Consider the following 17736-nt stretch of genomic DNA (forward strand, 5'->3'; position numbering starts at 1 on the left):
TGCACCACGTCCGCTCCATTCCATTTTGAATGAAAAATTCTATGCTCCTACTTATACAAATGTTTAAGTCGCCCAACGCCGGTGGTGCAGATGTTGTGCGGCGGTCAAGATTTTTTTTTTTATTTTTTTTTTTTTTAATCAATTTTTATTTTTACTCGGGTATCGATATTATCCTTGAAGAAATATGTCCTTTATCGTCAATGATTTATTTTTTTTTTATCATAAACCAACTAAATCCCCACTGAATTGTCTGCAAGCATAATCACCATTATTATCATCGGCATAATCGCCTCGTATACCTATATAAAAAGCATTAAAAACAAGTGATTCCATTAAAAATGACTACTTAAGCCTGGTGACATGACCCAAGACTCTGAGTATATGTATCCCGAGAACGACCCAACTAATCCTTTTGTAAATTTGTTGAAACAAAAAAGGATATAACTTCGTTAGTTGTTGAGGAAATTTCCGTTAACGCTGAATTTTTTTCATCCCTTTATTTTTTTTTTTATTTTTTTGTTACTTCGATTGTTTAAATAAGGCTCAATTTAAATCTTTTCAGTATTATCCCGTTTTACCGCGGAGGATATGGCTGTTATGAAGTCAGAAGTAGAGCAAAAAACAGATTCGGTTTGAAAAATCTTTTTACAAATCTTCCCTTAAAGTTTTTTTGGAGGGAGAAGAAAATCACAAAAAAAAAAAAATCAGACGGGTCTCCCCAATTTCTTTTGGCATTGTCATCCACCATTTGATTTCGTACTTCAGCCGTGATAAATTGACAGAAAGACGTCACATCCGTCCTGCGACTATTCACAATCAATTTAAAACATTTTTTTTTGTGTTCCGTTTTTTGTGTGGAAACATTGAAAAGAATTTAAAAATACAAAAAAAAAAATGAAGAAGTGAAATCTGATTGAATTAAATTTAGAAAAAAAAAAAAAACGAAGAAATCCTAATTTCCCGAATAAACACTTTGAGAAGGACGAAAAAAGGACATGAATTCTGTTGGAGAAAATGAGCAATCATTTGCGTCCACAAAGAAATGGGGGGAGATAGAGTGTAAATAAATTGGATCTTTTATTTTAATACACAGGGGTTGATGATTTTTTTTTTTTTAACTTTTTTTTTTGTTGTCAAATATCCACTTAGAAGAAGAAAAAAAGTAGCCACGGTTAAATTAAGGGTTCGTTAACACCAAACCGTCAATTGCAAACAATTTTTTGTTTGGTAGATGGGGGGAAATTTTTACTTTGTATATATTTGAATTTCTCTTTAAAAACTACTTACCTCGACCACTTCTTCCAACAAATCGCAAATCATTAAATTTCGCTACTTGATTTTTCATTACTGCTGTACAATTACGCAATTCACCACAGAAATTTTCATCATTACCAGCACGTATTGTTACAATTGTTCCATCCATAACATCACCTAGCGCTAGAACTTTGAAGGCAATTGGTAGGGTTTTGTTGGAACGCCAATGGGTTGGTAGCACTGTACATACCTGAAAGAAACAAATTATGAGATGTATTTTTTTGAGAGGTGAAAAGTCCTTGAGAGATAAAATTTCATGTTTAAAAACATATTTTGTAGCTCATGTAAAGTGAATATACACAAAAAGTGATTCATAACAATAAAATACACAATTTTTGAAAATTTTAAACACAAGGTCGTAGTCCTTAAATTTAAAAGGCTGAAAGTTTTAAAAAAATTTTACGAACAACGGACATACACCATCATCGTTTATTTCTTAAACCGTCAATATTGGACTCGGTCATTGTAAAATATTGTAACCAACTAACGAAGGCTATAACCTTTTTATTCAGCCCTGCAAGCGCATAATTTCTAGATAAGAGAAGAAATTTCGCAAGGATTTCAAACTTTAATTTAAGAGATTTCTCTCTGCCTTATTAAAGAAACCTATTTTTTTCTGCAAATGTTTCCATTTCTTCCATATTATCTATTTTTAACGGACTTTCAAAAAGCACTTTGTTATCTCAGAAATTTTAGACTGGGTTAACCGATTTTTATTTATTTTTATTTTAAAGCTCTTCTTACTATGCTATCCATGAGAAAACGGTTTTATTAATTTCGAATCTTTTGCTTCTAAAATTCAGTAATATTTACTACAAAATAGCATACCTACCATTTCATTATTGTGAACATTGTTTTTAAAATTTTAGGGCATCTGTGCACCCTGGATTTTTTCAATAAACCTTGAACTCTAACGAAAATTTAAAAACCTGTTCCGTATCTAAACACTCAAAATTGGCTAAGTTACAGCATTTTTCAAAAAAAAGTTTCAGCCACTGTGGCGGTCGACTTTCTTTATTTTGCTGTAACTCGAAACTATCCATCCGATCCAAATAACCGTAGAGTTAACAAATAGAAATATTTCAGCCTATAGTTAGTTTTGAATTTTCGAACGTTTCGAACTTTCTTTAGAGCCCATATTAATTTTAGATTTTTTTTTTCGTTTGAAATACATACGAATTTTGAGTTGTTAACTTTTATTTCAATTTACGTTTATCAAATTTGTACATAGCTTTTTTTTTTAATTTGAGCAAATTAATTTATTATATTTTTTAGCAAAATTCACGATTAAGTCGCACTTACTTGTTCTTATGCTAAAAGCAAATTCAAAACATATTTTGAAAAAAAGAGGTTGCCTGTAAAGCCGGTTTAAGGACGTTGATTTTACGTGATAACGTCATCAGAAAACAGGTTGTATGCTTTTAAAATGAGTCAATTGAAGCGTTTATCTATTTCAAACAATTTTTAAATTTTTACAATGTGCAAAAAGTATTAAAATAATTTATTAAAAACAATCATTTCTTATGAAAAAAGTGAAAAAATCATTTCCATCACCCAAAAATTCATTTTTTTGATATAACAACCTATAATAAATTTTATACCACCTGAAAGCTTATTGCTTCAGCTCATATATATATCGATCATGTCTATTAGGCATCTACAAAAAGAGCTAGAATTTTGAACTCGATCAATTTTCATCAAAAAAAGCAAAAAAACATATAATTTTATGTTCTCACGCTATTGAATCAATTTTTTTTAAACAACCTATACAAAATTTGATATCATGTAAAAGCTTATAATTTCACCTTTAATATGACGTTTCAATCTTATTTCTGCGATGCCTAGAAAAAAAGTTAGAATTTTTGAAAGCTAACCATGTCGAAATTCCAAACTGAGATTACGGTTTACGGTAGGTACTTTCCACACTGGTGGCTGTTCATGATCAACAGATCTCCACAGGTGTTTTGAGGTATTTCGCAAGTTTTTTAATTTAACATTGTGTAGCTTGTAGTGAATGTACAGTTTTGTGTGATATACCAAATGAAAGGTAACATCATCAGGATGCTCAATAAAGATAAATCAAATTTGTATTTGCTTTCAGATCAAAACATAGAACCTGTTGAATAATAAAACTTTATTTTACTGTTATCTCAAAATTGTGACTACAAAATTGATTGAAATTTTGCACAGATATAGTCCTGTCTATTATCTATCTACAATATAAATTTCTGTTGAAGAAAAAATGATAAAAATAAAAAACGGTTAAAAAAGGTAAAAAAAAACTAGGGCAAAAAAACTTGTTTTTCGTTATTCGGTCAAAAACCATTTTGAAATACCAATTTTTTGCACATGTATGCGCACAGTCATAGACTACATTTTCAAATCTTTACATTGTCGCGTTTAGAAAATAGCCAATTTTTTTTAATTTTGTTTTACCCCTATTTACCCTACTAAAAGATGGATTTTTTAAAATCCTTCAAATGTATTTAACTTTAGGTCATTACCTTTCAAATAAGCTATAGAAGATTTTCGTATCTCTAATAGTTTATTTTTTAATTTTGAATTGAAATTTTTGCCGCACTGCTAAAAATTTCAAGTGGAACGTTAAAATGGCTTCCCTTTTTCGTGGTGGCTGCCATGGTTCATCGATTTATAGGACGTTATCACGTCAAAAACTAGGGAAAAAATCAATACATGTAGATAACTTTATTATAATTAAAAAATATAAAATATATTTTTAAAAATATGTACTTAAACACCATATAAACCGACCAACGAATTATTCCATATAAAGAGGAATTTTAAGAAAAACAATTGAATCGATTATTTTCAAAACATGATAAGCCCATTTTGAATATTTTTTGATTAACCCCCAAAAGGTTGATTTTATTAATCCTTAAGAATTTAAGTCTTAATCAATAGATAATTTGATATATCTATGAGGATAATACTTGCATTTAAAGTATTATTGTTAAATAAATAAAATATTTATGTAGAAACTTTTTTTGAAGAAATGGACTTTTATCATGTTTTGAAAATAAATGATTAAATTTGAAAGTCCATTGATTCGTGTTTAAGTATTTAAAAAAATTCTTACAATGGTAGCTGGGTACCTATTAAATTTTACGAAAATAATAATCATCACTTAAAAACTTAATCTTTAGAATATTAATCCACCAATTTTCGAAAAATTGATTTTTCAAAAAAAAAATATTAAATATTTTGATATAGTTAATGTATAGTCAAATAGCCAAAATTGTAAGAAATTCGACAAATATTTAAAAAAAAAATATATTTATTTGCGCTAACATATTTTTTAATAAAAAATATTTGTCTTTATTTTCGATGCAAATTTTTTTCATTTCTAAAAAAAAATTTTTTAATGAAATAAATATGTTTTTTTTCATGCAAATCTTTTTCAGTTGCAATAAATATTTTTTGTTTAATGCAAATTTTGAAATGATTATTATTAATTTTCATTTTGAAATATACCAAAAGTTAATTTTAACTTAAAAAATAATTCATAAAAATAAATGATCTCAACTTTTCCTTTATCTTTGGGAAGGGAAAAAAGGAATATAGGTAGAATATAAATCTAATTCCTATCTGTATAGAATTAGAGAATCAATTAAGCTTCTTAATTTCTTCTATGAATTAACTTATATCTCTCTTAAACAAAAAATTCAGAACCACTGGGGAACATTTAGCTCCTTCTTTAATTTTGTACCCTCTACTCTAGAAAATAAAACTAGAAATAGTTTTGGTAATCAGTAACTAAGAGGAAGTTGACAGACTTCTATGAACTCAGGAAGCGATTTTTTAGAAGTAATATTTCCACCAAAGAGCTTTAAAAAATATTATTCTTTAATCATCATCTCAACTTCTCATAAACTTAATAGTAGAGTAACTAAAGCAAATTATTAGGGAACCCGGCCGAACAGCTCTGATTTTGACGTTTTTTTTTCAAACGTAGGTAATTAAAAATACTTTAAAGTCTATAGATTAAAAATTGCCGGTGTTGCCGTATTATTTTTTAAAATTAAAATTAAATTTTTTTTTAACAAAAACATTTTTTTTTGCTTAAATTTCATAAAACAAATGATAGCAAAAGATTCTCTAGGTAATTTAAGGAAAATATATAAAAGGCAGTAAGGGACAATCTTCCATCGTTCAAGCGATAAATGCAATTTTCTAACATTCTGACCTCAATCACAAAAAAAATATTTTGAAAACAACGGCAACACCTACAATATTTTAAGATACATTTTTAAAAAGCCAGAAGCTCATTCTTATCTCTTGAATTTAAATCCACTAAATTTGATCAAGACTTTTTGAAAAAATGGTCCTCAAACTCAGAATTAAAAAAAAAAATGTTATTAGAAAAATTTAAAATTACTTTTTTCCAAACTTTTTCTAATAAAATATGAATTTATTTAAAAAAAATTTTTGGCCATTAATATTATCAGTTGAATTTCGAAGCAAAAAAGGTAAAATATATCACACTTTTGAAAAAAAATGAAAAATTACTTCAATTTCAATGGTTTTTTTTTATTAAAACTGAATTTTTGCATTGAAATAATTAATTTTCTCAGAGACTGTGGTAAATAGGAACTTTAAATTTTTGCTATTTAACTTTCAACAGTAAGGGTTATTAAATGAATAAAAAATAATTTTATGTTTAGATGTTGAACTTTAAAAAAAAAAAATAAGTTACATTTTTTTTCAAAACTTTTATTAAAAAAAGTTCTTCGAAAATAAAATACTTTTTAATTTTTTTCATAAACCGTAATACACATTGACATTTCCTTTTATAATTTAAAATCATAATAAATGCGTCCAAAAAAATTTGAAAATAAATGCATTTTATATTACGACCAAGTTTAAAAAACGACATGTTAAAATTTTTTCAATAATTTTTTTGTTTCAAAAATCTGAGTTCAATTACCATTCTTTCAAAAGCCGTTCAATTAACTTAATTTTAATTTTACATATATTACTAAGCTTCTAGCTTTTAAAAAATGTATATTTGAATATTGTAGGTGTTGCCGTTGTGTCAATTAATAAGAAAATTGCATCTATTGCTTGAACTATGGAAGATTGTCCCTCACTCCCATATATTTTTTTTCCTTGAATTTCCTAGACAATCTTTTGGCATCAGTTAATTTATGAAATTTAAGAAAAATTTTTGAAAAAAATTTGTTTTTGTTCACAAAAATCTTCAATTAAATTTAAAAAATCAAAACGGCAACACCGGCAATTTTTAATCTATAGACTTTAAAGTATTTTTAATTACCTACGTTTGAAAAAAAAATCGTCAAAATCAGAGCTGTTCGGCCGGGTTCCCTAATATTGCCAATTTTTAGCTTTAGTTACTCCACTATAAAGTGAAATTAATCTTGTTTCATAAAATAATTAGTGAAAAATAAAAATACTCACAACATGAGGCGATCCAGTTTTAACTAATTCTCCAGGATGTTCAGCCAAAAGTCCATCAACAGTTCGTTCAATAAGATTCTCTGGTGTCAAATATGGACTATTGTCGACAGGTTTTTTACTTGATGCACTATTGTTGTTATTATTTCTGGAACTTATACTATTGCTATTGTTATTGTTGTTGTTGTTAGCACTACTTCGACTTGGGCGACTACCATCTTGTTGCGTTTGTGATGTTGTTGAACTAACTTCACTTGAAATATGCATATCACTTTATTATTTTTTTTATCCTTATTCCTTATGAATGATTTTTTTTTTTAATTTTTTATTATAAAATTTCTTGAAATTTTTATTAATTCGTAATTTTATCACTTCAAGCTATCACAGATGTCAACACATTTCTTATTTTCTTTCAAACTTCCTGTTAAATTTTTAAAATTTAAATTCAAATTGATTCAAAAATATCATCTTTGCAACTCGTGGTGGAAAAAAACCTGTTGATATTCATATTCAAATCAAATAACACAAAAAAAAAGGACAAACTTAATTGAGAACAAGTAAATTTCCTTTAAGAGAATATCCTTGTACACAAAATAAATGGAGCAATTATATTTTCAAACAGAAATATTTTGAATGAATAAAAATCCACTAAAATAAAATTTTTTCCCACACAACTATTATAGAACCGTGTCCGGTCGCTTTTAATTTCAACTTTCGAATAAACCGATAAAAATTAAAAGAGTTTTGGTAAACTTCTCAATATATCTCATAAACGCGTTGAATAATAATTTCCACCGTTAATAATGTCCTTTTTTCCAGGACGTCCTTTCCATATGTGACAGGCCGGCTGGTTGGTTGGTTGGTTGGTTTTTTCTGTGATTCCGTTCAATTCTTTTTTTTTTTTGTTTAATTTTATTCCTCTGGTCAAATATATGTGAGTTGGGTTTCATTTATTAATTCGTATATATTTTTTTTTTTGTTTTTTGCTTTTTTTCTTTTAGCCCAATTTGTATAATATTAAATGGAAAAATAATAATTCGAATAAAAATACAAAAACAAAAAAAAAAAAAAATATTAAATGATGATTTTTGCCGGTGGCACTCTGTTTGTGTGTGTGTGTCAGTACTCGAGCTCCCTACCACGTGGGGATATCCTGAAATTTTTAAGCACACACAAAGTTTAAGCATCGGTGGCTTTTGTGTTCTCGGGCCGCAGACCATACAGTGGTGGGCCACACATGCCATACAACCAAACAAATCAGTAACAATACCGAGTGAAATAAAATCGCTGAAGTCAAAAATAATACAAAAAAAAAAACACAGTGGTGTGTAAAGGTATTCGAACACTTTGAGAGACAAAATTAGATGTGTGATACAGAGTGGCATAAATTTCAATTAAGAAAAACAATAAGATATACAAAAATCTTTTATATCTTTTTTGAATGGTAATAACCTAAAGGTGAATAGGTACTAATAAAGGATTTTTTCTGAACTCAACGTTGTAGAAAGTTGAATATTTTTAATCGTATATAAATTTTTTGTTAGGCTGACAATGCATTGAAAAAATTCTAAAAAATTTCAAAACCAAGTTAAGAACGGTTTTTTAAAACTAAAATTTCAAAACCAAGTTATGAACGGTTTTTTTTAAACTAAAAGATGTGATAAACCTTTTACAAAGTGGTGATTATAGGTAAGGGACATTTTTTTTTGACAAATTGAAAAAATGCCATTCGAAAGATAATGAAAAAAAAATTAGGGGGTAATATGGATTTTTTCTAAGTCTCTGCGTTTTGAAATATGAGTTTTTGAAAAACACCTTTTTTTGTAGGGGTATATTTAGATGTTTTTTTTTTAGTTTTTTGCAATTTTTTGGATTTTCAAAAAATCTCGAACTTATAGGACATCTAAATATTAGCCATGTATGTGCAGAAAATTGGAATTTTAAAATGACCGTTTTTAACCGTTTTTTATTTGTATCTCTTTTTTCTTTAACAGATAAATGAATAAAATTTATATTGTAGATACATAATTAGCAGAACTATATTTGTCAGTCAATTTCGTTTTCACAATTTTTAGATAACGTTAAAATAAAGTTTTTTTTGATTTAACTTTATTGATCATGCCGATAATATTAACTTTTACTTTCACACATAACGGTATATTCACTACAAGCTAAATAATCTTCAATTGAAAAACATTAAAAAAAAAACACAAAACACAGTAAGTACCACAATCTCAGTTTGAAATTTCCACATGGTTTGTTTTAAAAAATTCTTCCTTTTTTTGTAGGCATCGTACAGATATGATTGAAGCATCATATTAAAGCTTAAATAATAAGCTTTTAAATGATATAAAATTTATTATAGGTTGTGATACATAAAATGGACACTAAAATAATGGAAGAAAAAAATTTTTTTATGAAAATTGATTGGGTTCAAAAACTTCTAGCTCTTTTTGTTGATGTTCAGATGGTTTTAAACTTTTTTTGTAAATTTATGATTGGATCCAAAAAAATTTTCCGTTTTTCTACAAAACATACCTACAGATATAAATTTTTTTATCAAAAGCACACAACCCGTTTTTTTATGATGTTATCACGTAAAATTATCGTCCATAAACCGACTTTACAGACACCTACTTTTTTTTGTTGTTAGAGTTACGACCACTTGTAAGTGTCCGAAATTTTCTTCTCCCCACTGTATTTTTCAAACCATCTGACAGTAAAAAAAAATATAAAAAAAAAAAAAACAAATCAACTCCAGAGTTGGTCAAACAAAACAACACAGAGTGTTTAAAAAATATACTCTCATCTCCAACCCCACATTTAAACTCCCTAAAGGAGATGGTTTCGGTGGGTTTTTTAAGTGGAACCATAGAACAACCAGTGTCATGCAATGAACTCCCGAAGTTGGGGTGATTATAATTTTTTTTTTTTACTCTCTGACCATATGTGTGTCGTCATAAAATGTGACAAAGTGCGATAGAGAATCAAAAGAAGAAAAAAGAAAATAAAAAAACTTAAAAAAAAATGATATAGAAAATTTAAATAATTATTTTTCACAGAATATAACGCGCACTTTTCCAGCCAATGTGAACTTTTATAATGACAACGCACGGCCGGCATACGGTTTGCGACGGAAGAGCAACACAAAAAAAAATTATAATATAGAAAATGCCACCACAGATGTGAATTAAATCGCGGGACTAATGTGTTTTTTTCCCAAGGACAATATTTTTTTCTCTCCTTTGGTTATATATATCTCTACTCATATAAATTCATTGTCATTGTCCTGGTCCTGATTCGCTTTTTTTGAAGCTTTGTCGTTTTTTTTTTTTTTTTTTTGTTAATTTTTAACTCAGCGATTTCCGCAAGGATAGAGAGAACTCCAAACAATCTGGCAGTTGATTATACAGAATTAAGGATATGGCGATTTGTGATAAAATGTTTGATGTTTTGTTTGTTTTTTTTTTTTTAAGCTTTTTAAAAAATAATTTTTGTCATTATTGCTGGTAGAAATAAGATAAAAGAACTTCATCGTTATTTGTTTTTTAATTTTTTTTTTGTTAATGAATTTTTAGTAGGCATAGCTGCTTATATTGAGGAATTATAATACAGATAGATGCAAAAGAGTTTGCACAATGATTTAATAAACCAGCTATTTAAAATTCATATTTGTAACAATAATAACTAGGGGAATTTAATTTTACAGTCAGGACTAACGAACTAGGACATGCAAATTAAAAAAAAAAATTATCATATACATATGTTTATGATTTATTGAGTTAAAAACTCAATTAGTGAATGAGAACTGCACATTCAAAATATGTTAGCATTATTAACCCGTTAAAGGATAAAATATTTATTTTTCAAACAAAGATTTTACGTTTTTTCTTAATCCAAAAATTATTTTTTTATATTTTAGTTCTAACAATAAGATCACTAAAACTTTTTTTTTACAAAAGTTTTCTTTGAAATCAGTACGTACTTGGGAAAAGTTTCTTAGAATTTTGAATTTTTTTAGGTATGTAATTATTTATCAAAAACAATACAAAAAAATCAAACATTTAGATTTTGTTTGTATTAATCCAAAAAATATTTTTTTTAGCTTTAACATAGATAAAGATCACTTTAACTTTTTTTTATAATTTTTGTTGAAATCAGAAAGTTGTTCTATGGCAAATGCCGTTAAAGGGTTCAAAAATATTTTTTTATTCGTACGATTGTTAATTGTTAAACAAAACTTAAAATTCGTTCTGCAAAGCAAACAAAATAAATATCTTGTTATAGTGATGAAGATGTTATAGGCATGAAATTTACATCATTGGTAGTACTCAATATAAGAGTTATTTTGAGATATTGGGCCACCTAGTATCCCATCCGGAAGGGTAGATGCAAGAGTTTTTCTATGTTGCACTTGATTTATTGCATATCATAGTATAGGCAATAAAACATTTTTACTAATATGATACATGATTACGAGGTATTTTCTAACGCCCGATAGATTAAAATCAGTATTAAAATGTTTCGACCATCATGTGAAAAGTTATTGGGCTCTTTATGAATTGTCTTTTACTTAAGAGCAAGAATCAGAATATTACCAATTATTTTCGGTGGAAACTTCATGGTTTTTTATAGATTATACTTCATGACTTTTAATAGATTATACTTCATGACTTTTTATAGATTATACAACATCAATACCATCCTTTATACAAAAATATAAGTATACGAGTATTTACTAAGTCAAACGGTGTTAAAGATAGATTAAAGAATGTACCTAAAGTTTTAGTGTAATTTACTTAAGTGACTTATGCTTTGTTATTTGAGGTTATATATGAATATGAAGTTTTCCAATAAAAGGTATTGGACTTTTCTCAAAAACGGTTCTAACGATTTTGATACAAAATATTCAAGCGTTAATTCTTCGATTAGGGCTATCTTTTCGTGGATTTTTTTCTTAATCATTAGAACTTTTTTCCTACTCTCTCCCAAATGAAAAATTTAATTTCAATGAAAGACAAAAAAATGTATAAAAAAAAGCAAAGTTTTGAGTTAAAACAAAGTTAATTTTTTGGAAAAATAAAATTTTTGTTTGATTTTTAAAATTTTGCTTTATATTTTGGTTATTCATTAAAAATGGGTTTAAGTTTTGGTTGTTTATTACCAATTATAATTGGTACAAACTTGTATAGGAAGATAATTTTAAAAAGTTGATTTTTTTACGATTACAAAAACTTGAACTTTTTTTTTAGAATGTAATACATTTTTACAATCGCATTTTTTTGCTGGAAGGAGCGGCTTTCTTGAAACAAAAGCTGGTCCGGATTTCATTGCTTAGCTCATTTACATAAATGTGTACATTATTACGAACAATTTTGTAAAAATGACAAGTTAAATTTTTCAATAATTTTTAAAAATTATTAAAAATCTTAATAACACAATTTCTATATGATTTAGCTCAGATATGTATGTTTTTTATTGCTGTTCGTCTGCTGTTTCGTCTGGAATCTAAGAAGGTACTGTGAACATTTGTTGCTGCATTCATTTGGAATTCGAAGAGCATGCAAAAACTTTCCCCCAAAAGTAACAACTCAAAAAATGTGAAATTAAATTGTTTCTGGTTCAATCCTGTTCACTGGAATAAAGAATTGATTTTATTTTTGTTTTCATTCGCACTACTTTGAAGGTAAAATGCATCGTTGAGGTTCCATATAAATCTACTTTAAAATCTTCCTCTTAATGACAAGAACAACAATAGCAAATTTTATATTATTTGGTCACTCTGGTGTATGCGTAACATTTTTTTAAACTAATTTTTGTTGGTTTAGAAAAAATATCTTTTTAAGCAAATAATGAAACTCTTTTTTTTTATCATAGTTTAACAATTGACATTACAAAGTGGCGTGGTATGAAATCAATAAAAACTATTTGATTTTTTTTTATTATTTAAGTGTGTACTTTGTTCGTACAGATGTCATAATGTGGATTAATTATTCCCGACTCTGACTGTATTCATAATTCACAGTCTAACAAAAATTAAAAAAAAAAAAAATACCAGAGCAAAAAATATATAAAAAATACTGTGCGTGAAAAACATTAAAATGTACACTTTATGATAAAAATTTTCCGCGTTTTCGCACAAATGAATGAAACATGAAAACTCATCACGATTGTCAGTGGCTGAAACTCAAACAAGGTGACCAAATTGGTTTGAGAGCAGAGTAAGGGAAGTGAAGGTAAAGAAAAGCCTGCTATCCGGAGCCCCCCTCATTGTCTGTGTGGGATAAAATTGACGGAAAATGTCATTTATTGGCTGCATGGAAATGCCACTGCTGCAACAGCCGTTAGCATCGCAATATGGTAATACAATAATAAAACAACAACAACAAAAAATATATACAACAAACGCAACAGAGTATGATAAACAAAAACAAAATTGAGAATAAAAGATAAAAAAAAAATAATAAACAGAAAAAAAGTATAAAAACACGGAACGGTATGTGGTGAAGAACTACAATCGCCTGTGAAAACCGCACATATGGCCAAAATAACTCTTCAGGAGAAAACACATACAAACGTTCAAAGTCGTCAACAAAATAGCAACATTATGTGTATGTTTATTAAGCGCAAAAGGAAGTGGATAAATACAATATTTTTTTGAAAAAAAAAAAATACTTTGTTTGCTGAATGTGAGTGAGTAAAAATATTAAAAAGGGAAATAAAATCAGTCAGAATGATAATTTTAAAATATAATAGATTTTAAATTTAATTTTAATAATCAAGCCTTTGCATTTACGCAATTGGAAAGAAAGTTAAGTCAAAGAATACCTTGTGGTAATCAAAAAAATAAATCTTTTGTTGTAGAAATAAACAAAGTTTTAAAAACTAAAAATATTTCTTTTTATTTAAAAAAAAAAAAAAAAAAAGAATCTGGCTTATAGCTAATTTCTTATCATAATACTGAACCGTTTCAAAATTCCGGTGATAAAGGGAATCAATTTAATGATAAGACAGGGTGTCTTATAAGTATTAAAAATGGTGAAAGATAATATTATGGTCTCTTAGAATCGGGCAACTTTTTCATTCCAAATCCTTACAATTCTGATTCTTTGGAATGAATTAGTTATGAAAAAAAAATTAAATTTCCGACTTCCGCACACTCAATCTATTATAATTGTATGGTTTGAGACATTCAGTTTCGCAAAAAAATTGATGTAATTTTTTTTCAAAGTTTTATTTGTGTTTTTTAATAGCTTTCAAAAAACACCTAGAATTTTCAATTTTTCTTTAAAAAGTAGAAGTTTTTTCCAAAAATAATATATATAAAATCTTTATTGATTGTTATGTTATCTTAAACTATTTTCATATTTTTTTAAGTAATTACCAGCCAGAACAGAACTGGCATCTTAATGCTAAATAAATGTAAGTACCTAACATTAGAATACATTTTCTGAGTCACTTCTGAAGTTTAAGTCCAATAAGTTAATACATTCAACAGTTAAAAATATTTAATATCGTAATATCTATTTTAAATAGTTGCGAATGCTTGTTTGTAACTAGTTTAACCCTCTGTAGGCACACCCTACGGGAAAAGCACACGAATGCGAATTTGCTTTGTACTTTTTCATGTCGTTATAACTTTTTTCGGTTTCAATATTTTATAGGGAATATGATATGAAATTTACGTAGAATTTTCCGAAGAATTCGAATATTGTATAATCACAATTTCTAAAAAATATACTGTCACTATTATAATGACATAATGTTTTGCGAAAACCTTTTTAATTTTAAGATTTTGTCCAGCCAAATTCGCACCCGTAATGTGCCAAAAGATGGTTAATACTCGTATTCTCCGAATTAACTATTAAATAGTCAATTTTAACTATAAAAATAGTTATTTTGTGACTATCGAAATAATATAATAAATAAAACCAATAAACGAATATTTAAAATAGTTGTCCCTATTTTAACTATTTTTTCTCTGAATGTAGAGGTACCTATTGAAATTAAATTTAAAAAATTCTTGCTCCGAACTTATTTTGATTTTGCCGACCAGTGCACAGTGTGGTAATTCGCCAATCTGACTGGACAAAATAGAAAAAAAAAAGTTTAGCCACATGATTTTAAATCATGAGTTGAGCTTCTCAATACAATGGGTAACTGTAATTCATGTTTTGTTTTTTTGTTTTCATTTCGGATTAGCGTAAGCTAAGCTTGAAAGTTGGTTCTTGTCAACAGTTGGATGGAGATAATACAAAGTATTCTATTTTTCGCTTGAGTTTGGTTGCCGATTAAAATCGCTGTGGTACTTTTTTTGTTGTAATTGTTTTTTTTTATTGTTAATCTACATTTTGAGGTAAAGTATTATAATTTTTATTTTTTCATTACCATTGCAACTATTTAAAAAAAAAAAAAATTCTGTAAGAAGGCTAGGATGTGCAAAAAAAAATATCTTTGTTTTTCAAATAGAGGTAAAGTTAATTTTTCCGCATTTTTCCGGTCTGAAATTAATTAATTAATGTTTTGTGAAGTGTTGTCATTAAGATTAGCTAGTTACATGTCTCGCGTTTTCTCGACCGCCATACAACTTTTTTCACTTTTCAAAATGAAGTCAAGATTTTCAAAAAAACAAATTTTCGAAAAATGTGTCAAAACTGCCAAATAAGATCGAAAAGACAGTTTTTTTGATCTTTTAATGAGCAGGTATCATCTTTGGAACATTTTTGACGATAAACAAAAATTAAAAACATATATACAAATTTTGTGCTTCAAGTTAAGCGAAAAAAAAGACAAAAAAGGTGGAAGACACATTGGACCGCTCTTTAAACATGAATTTCATTTTACCTGACCAATATTATGTGGTAACTAAATAAACAAAAACAGTAGATAGTGAAACAAAAGTAGAAAAGAATTTTTAAAAATTAAAGAACGGGAAAAATATAACAAACGGAAGGTTAAAAGTCACCTAAGTGCACCTATCCATTAGAAAATAGTTAAAATCAGTAGAATCGCTCTCCGCAAAATTGAAAAATCATATTCCTATAAAACCGTGAAGGATTTATAGAAATTTTCTTTGAGTGAAGGATCAAAATGTATAAAAGATTAAGTTCTGATCCTCTGGAACCACTAAACCACTGGAATTTTCAACTTATGAGGCATTATCATTGATGAATAATGCTTTCCTGTCGGAACATCTTAAACAAGTTCAATCCAAAAAGCAAGCAAGTGTAAAAGGCCAGACATAGGGTCACGAAGAAATTTAGAGAATTATTAGCTTGAAATACATCGAAGGTAATATAAACACAGCTGTTTTTAATAGGCCTTATGTTTCAAGTTTGCATTTAAATTATCTGCAGATATTGTTAAAGGTGATGCCATTTTGTATGATTGTGAAACATATATAATTAAAATTATTGCTATAATTTTAATTTAAAGCATGATATTGAGAAAATAAATCATGTATGTCACCTGTCAAAAACATGTGTAAAAGTTCTATTTCTTAATAAAAACTTATTATTCTGCCTCTCTTTTTTCGTGAATAGCAATAGAGTTTTTATTTATTGAGATTTTTCAAGCTTTTTTTAAAATAATTAAGTATATCCAATCATAGAATATGTTTATGGAAACATAAGTTCAAATACTATAAAAATGCATTTTCTTCATCTATATTTTGACCCACTTTTTGCAGAAATTATAGATTTGTTGTTTTTAAATCTTTCTTTTTTATAGAATTTTACCTATTCACATTCATTTGTTTGAAACTATTTAGAAAAAAAGTCGATTTAACACGAGTTATTAATTTTGTCCAGCTAGATTCGTGATTGGCCACACTGTGCAGTGTCGTGAAAAACACCTTTAAGATTTATGTGATCTTGTTTCGCATATGATCAATAGAATTTGCATGCCTAAATTTAATCAATGTACTATATAGCATCTAATGAGGTTTCGGTGACAATTTAACTGTTTTATTCATAACATGCGATAAAACATTAAATACGACCATAACTTCATTACAAAAAAGTCCAAAAAAGGACCTACTTCGAGTTCATGTGTCGCATTTTGCCAAAACATATTTTTTTTAATTTAATGAATTTATAAAGTTTTTTTTTTAATCCTTTACCGATTTTTTAATTTTTTTTTCACAAAAATTGGTTCAGAAATAATGGTTTTATAAAAAGCTATATTTAAAAAACTAAAATGCCTATAGAAGGAACATTAACTATTAACATTAACATTAAGCTAAATTGATGTAGAATTTTCCGAGGAATTCGAATATTGTTTTCACAATTTAAAAAAAAAATGTATTTACACCATTATAAAGAGACTTTTTAGCACCCACATTTTTGAAAAATTGTAATTCGCACCCTTGTGCAGACAGAGGGATAATAAAGGCGTTCGAAATATTAACAGCATCAAGTGAATGTTTGAGTAGATTTTGGTCACTTGAGCTACTCATTTCGAAAAAAAAAACAAAAGTAGTTGTTTATATATTTTTAGGAAAAAACTAAGTAAATCCTTCAACGTTCGGTCAAAAAATTCTCCTTCAAAGGCATATTTGAGTAAAATTTTGACTTGATCAACAACTTTGAACTACACTCACATATATTCCAATTTTAAATTTATAAAAATAAATACGTTTGTGGAAACAATATGGAGAGAGTAACAAAAGGGTATTTTAAGAGCATTTGTTTCCACAATATGTTTTCCGAATTTTATTTAACATTTAGCGCTTTGAACTGAATACAGTGACTTTCATCAAAAAACACACATGATTCATATTTTTTATAAACACTTTTGTAAAAAATAGACCAAACATTTTCTAAATTGTTTAGTTTTTTTTTCAAAACTTATGAAACGAAGTTTTGTCTGCTTCAATTAGGGTTGCCATGCGTCCGGGTTTTCCCGGACATGTACTCTTTTTTGGCTGTGTGGGGGACGTCCGGGATAGTTTCTATCAATTGTCCGGGATCGTACTCTTTTTCTAGCCTG

The 17736-nt window shown here is 27.6% G+C and overlaps 1 protein-coding gene across 1 annotated transcript in view; it reads right to left on the minus strand.

The window, feature by feature from the left end:
* LOC129912676 (segmentation protein Runt) overlaps window positions 1-7712 on the minus strand; it is a 53762-nt gene extending 46050 nt beyond the window's left edge. The window contains exons 1-3 of the mRNA XM_055991032.1: window positions 7543-7712; window positions 6751-7168; window positions 1288-1504 (exon numbers count right to left, since the gene is read on the minus strand). Of these exons, the coding sequence (XP_055847007.1) occupies window positions 1288-1504; window positions 6751-7014 (481 nt within the window). The 5' untranslated portion in view covers window positions 7015-7168; window positions 7543-7712. The remainder of the gene's footprint in view (window positions 1-1287; window positions 1505-6750; window positions 7169-7542) is intronic.
* Window positions 7713-17736: the final 10024 nt, after the last annotated feature.

The sequence above is a fragment of the Episyrphus balteatus genome, chromosome 2, assembly GCF_945859705.1.
Source record: "Episyrphus balteatus chromosome 2, idEpiBalt1.1, whole genome shotgun sequence".
NCBI lineage: Eukaryota > Metazoa > Arthropoda > Insecta > Diptera > Syrphidae > Episyrphus > Episyrphus balteatus.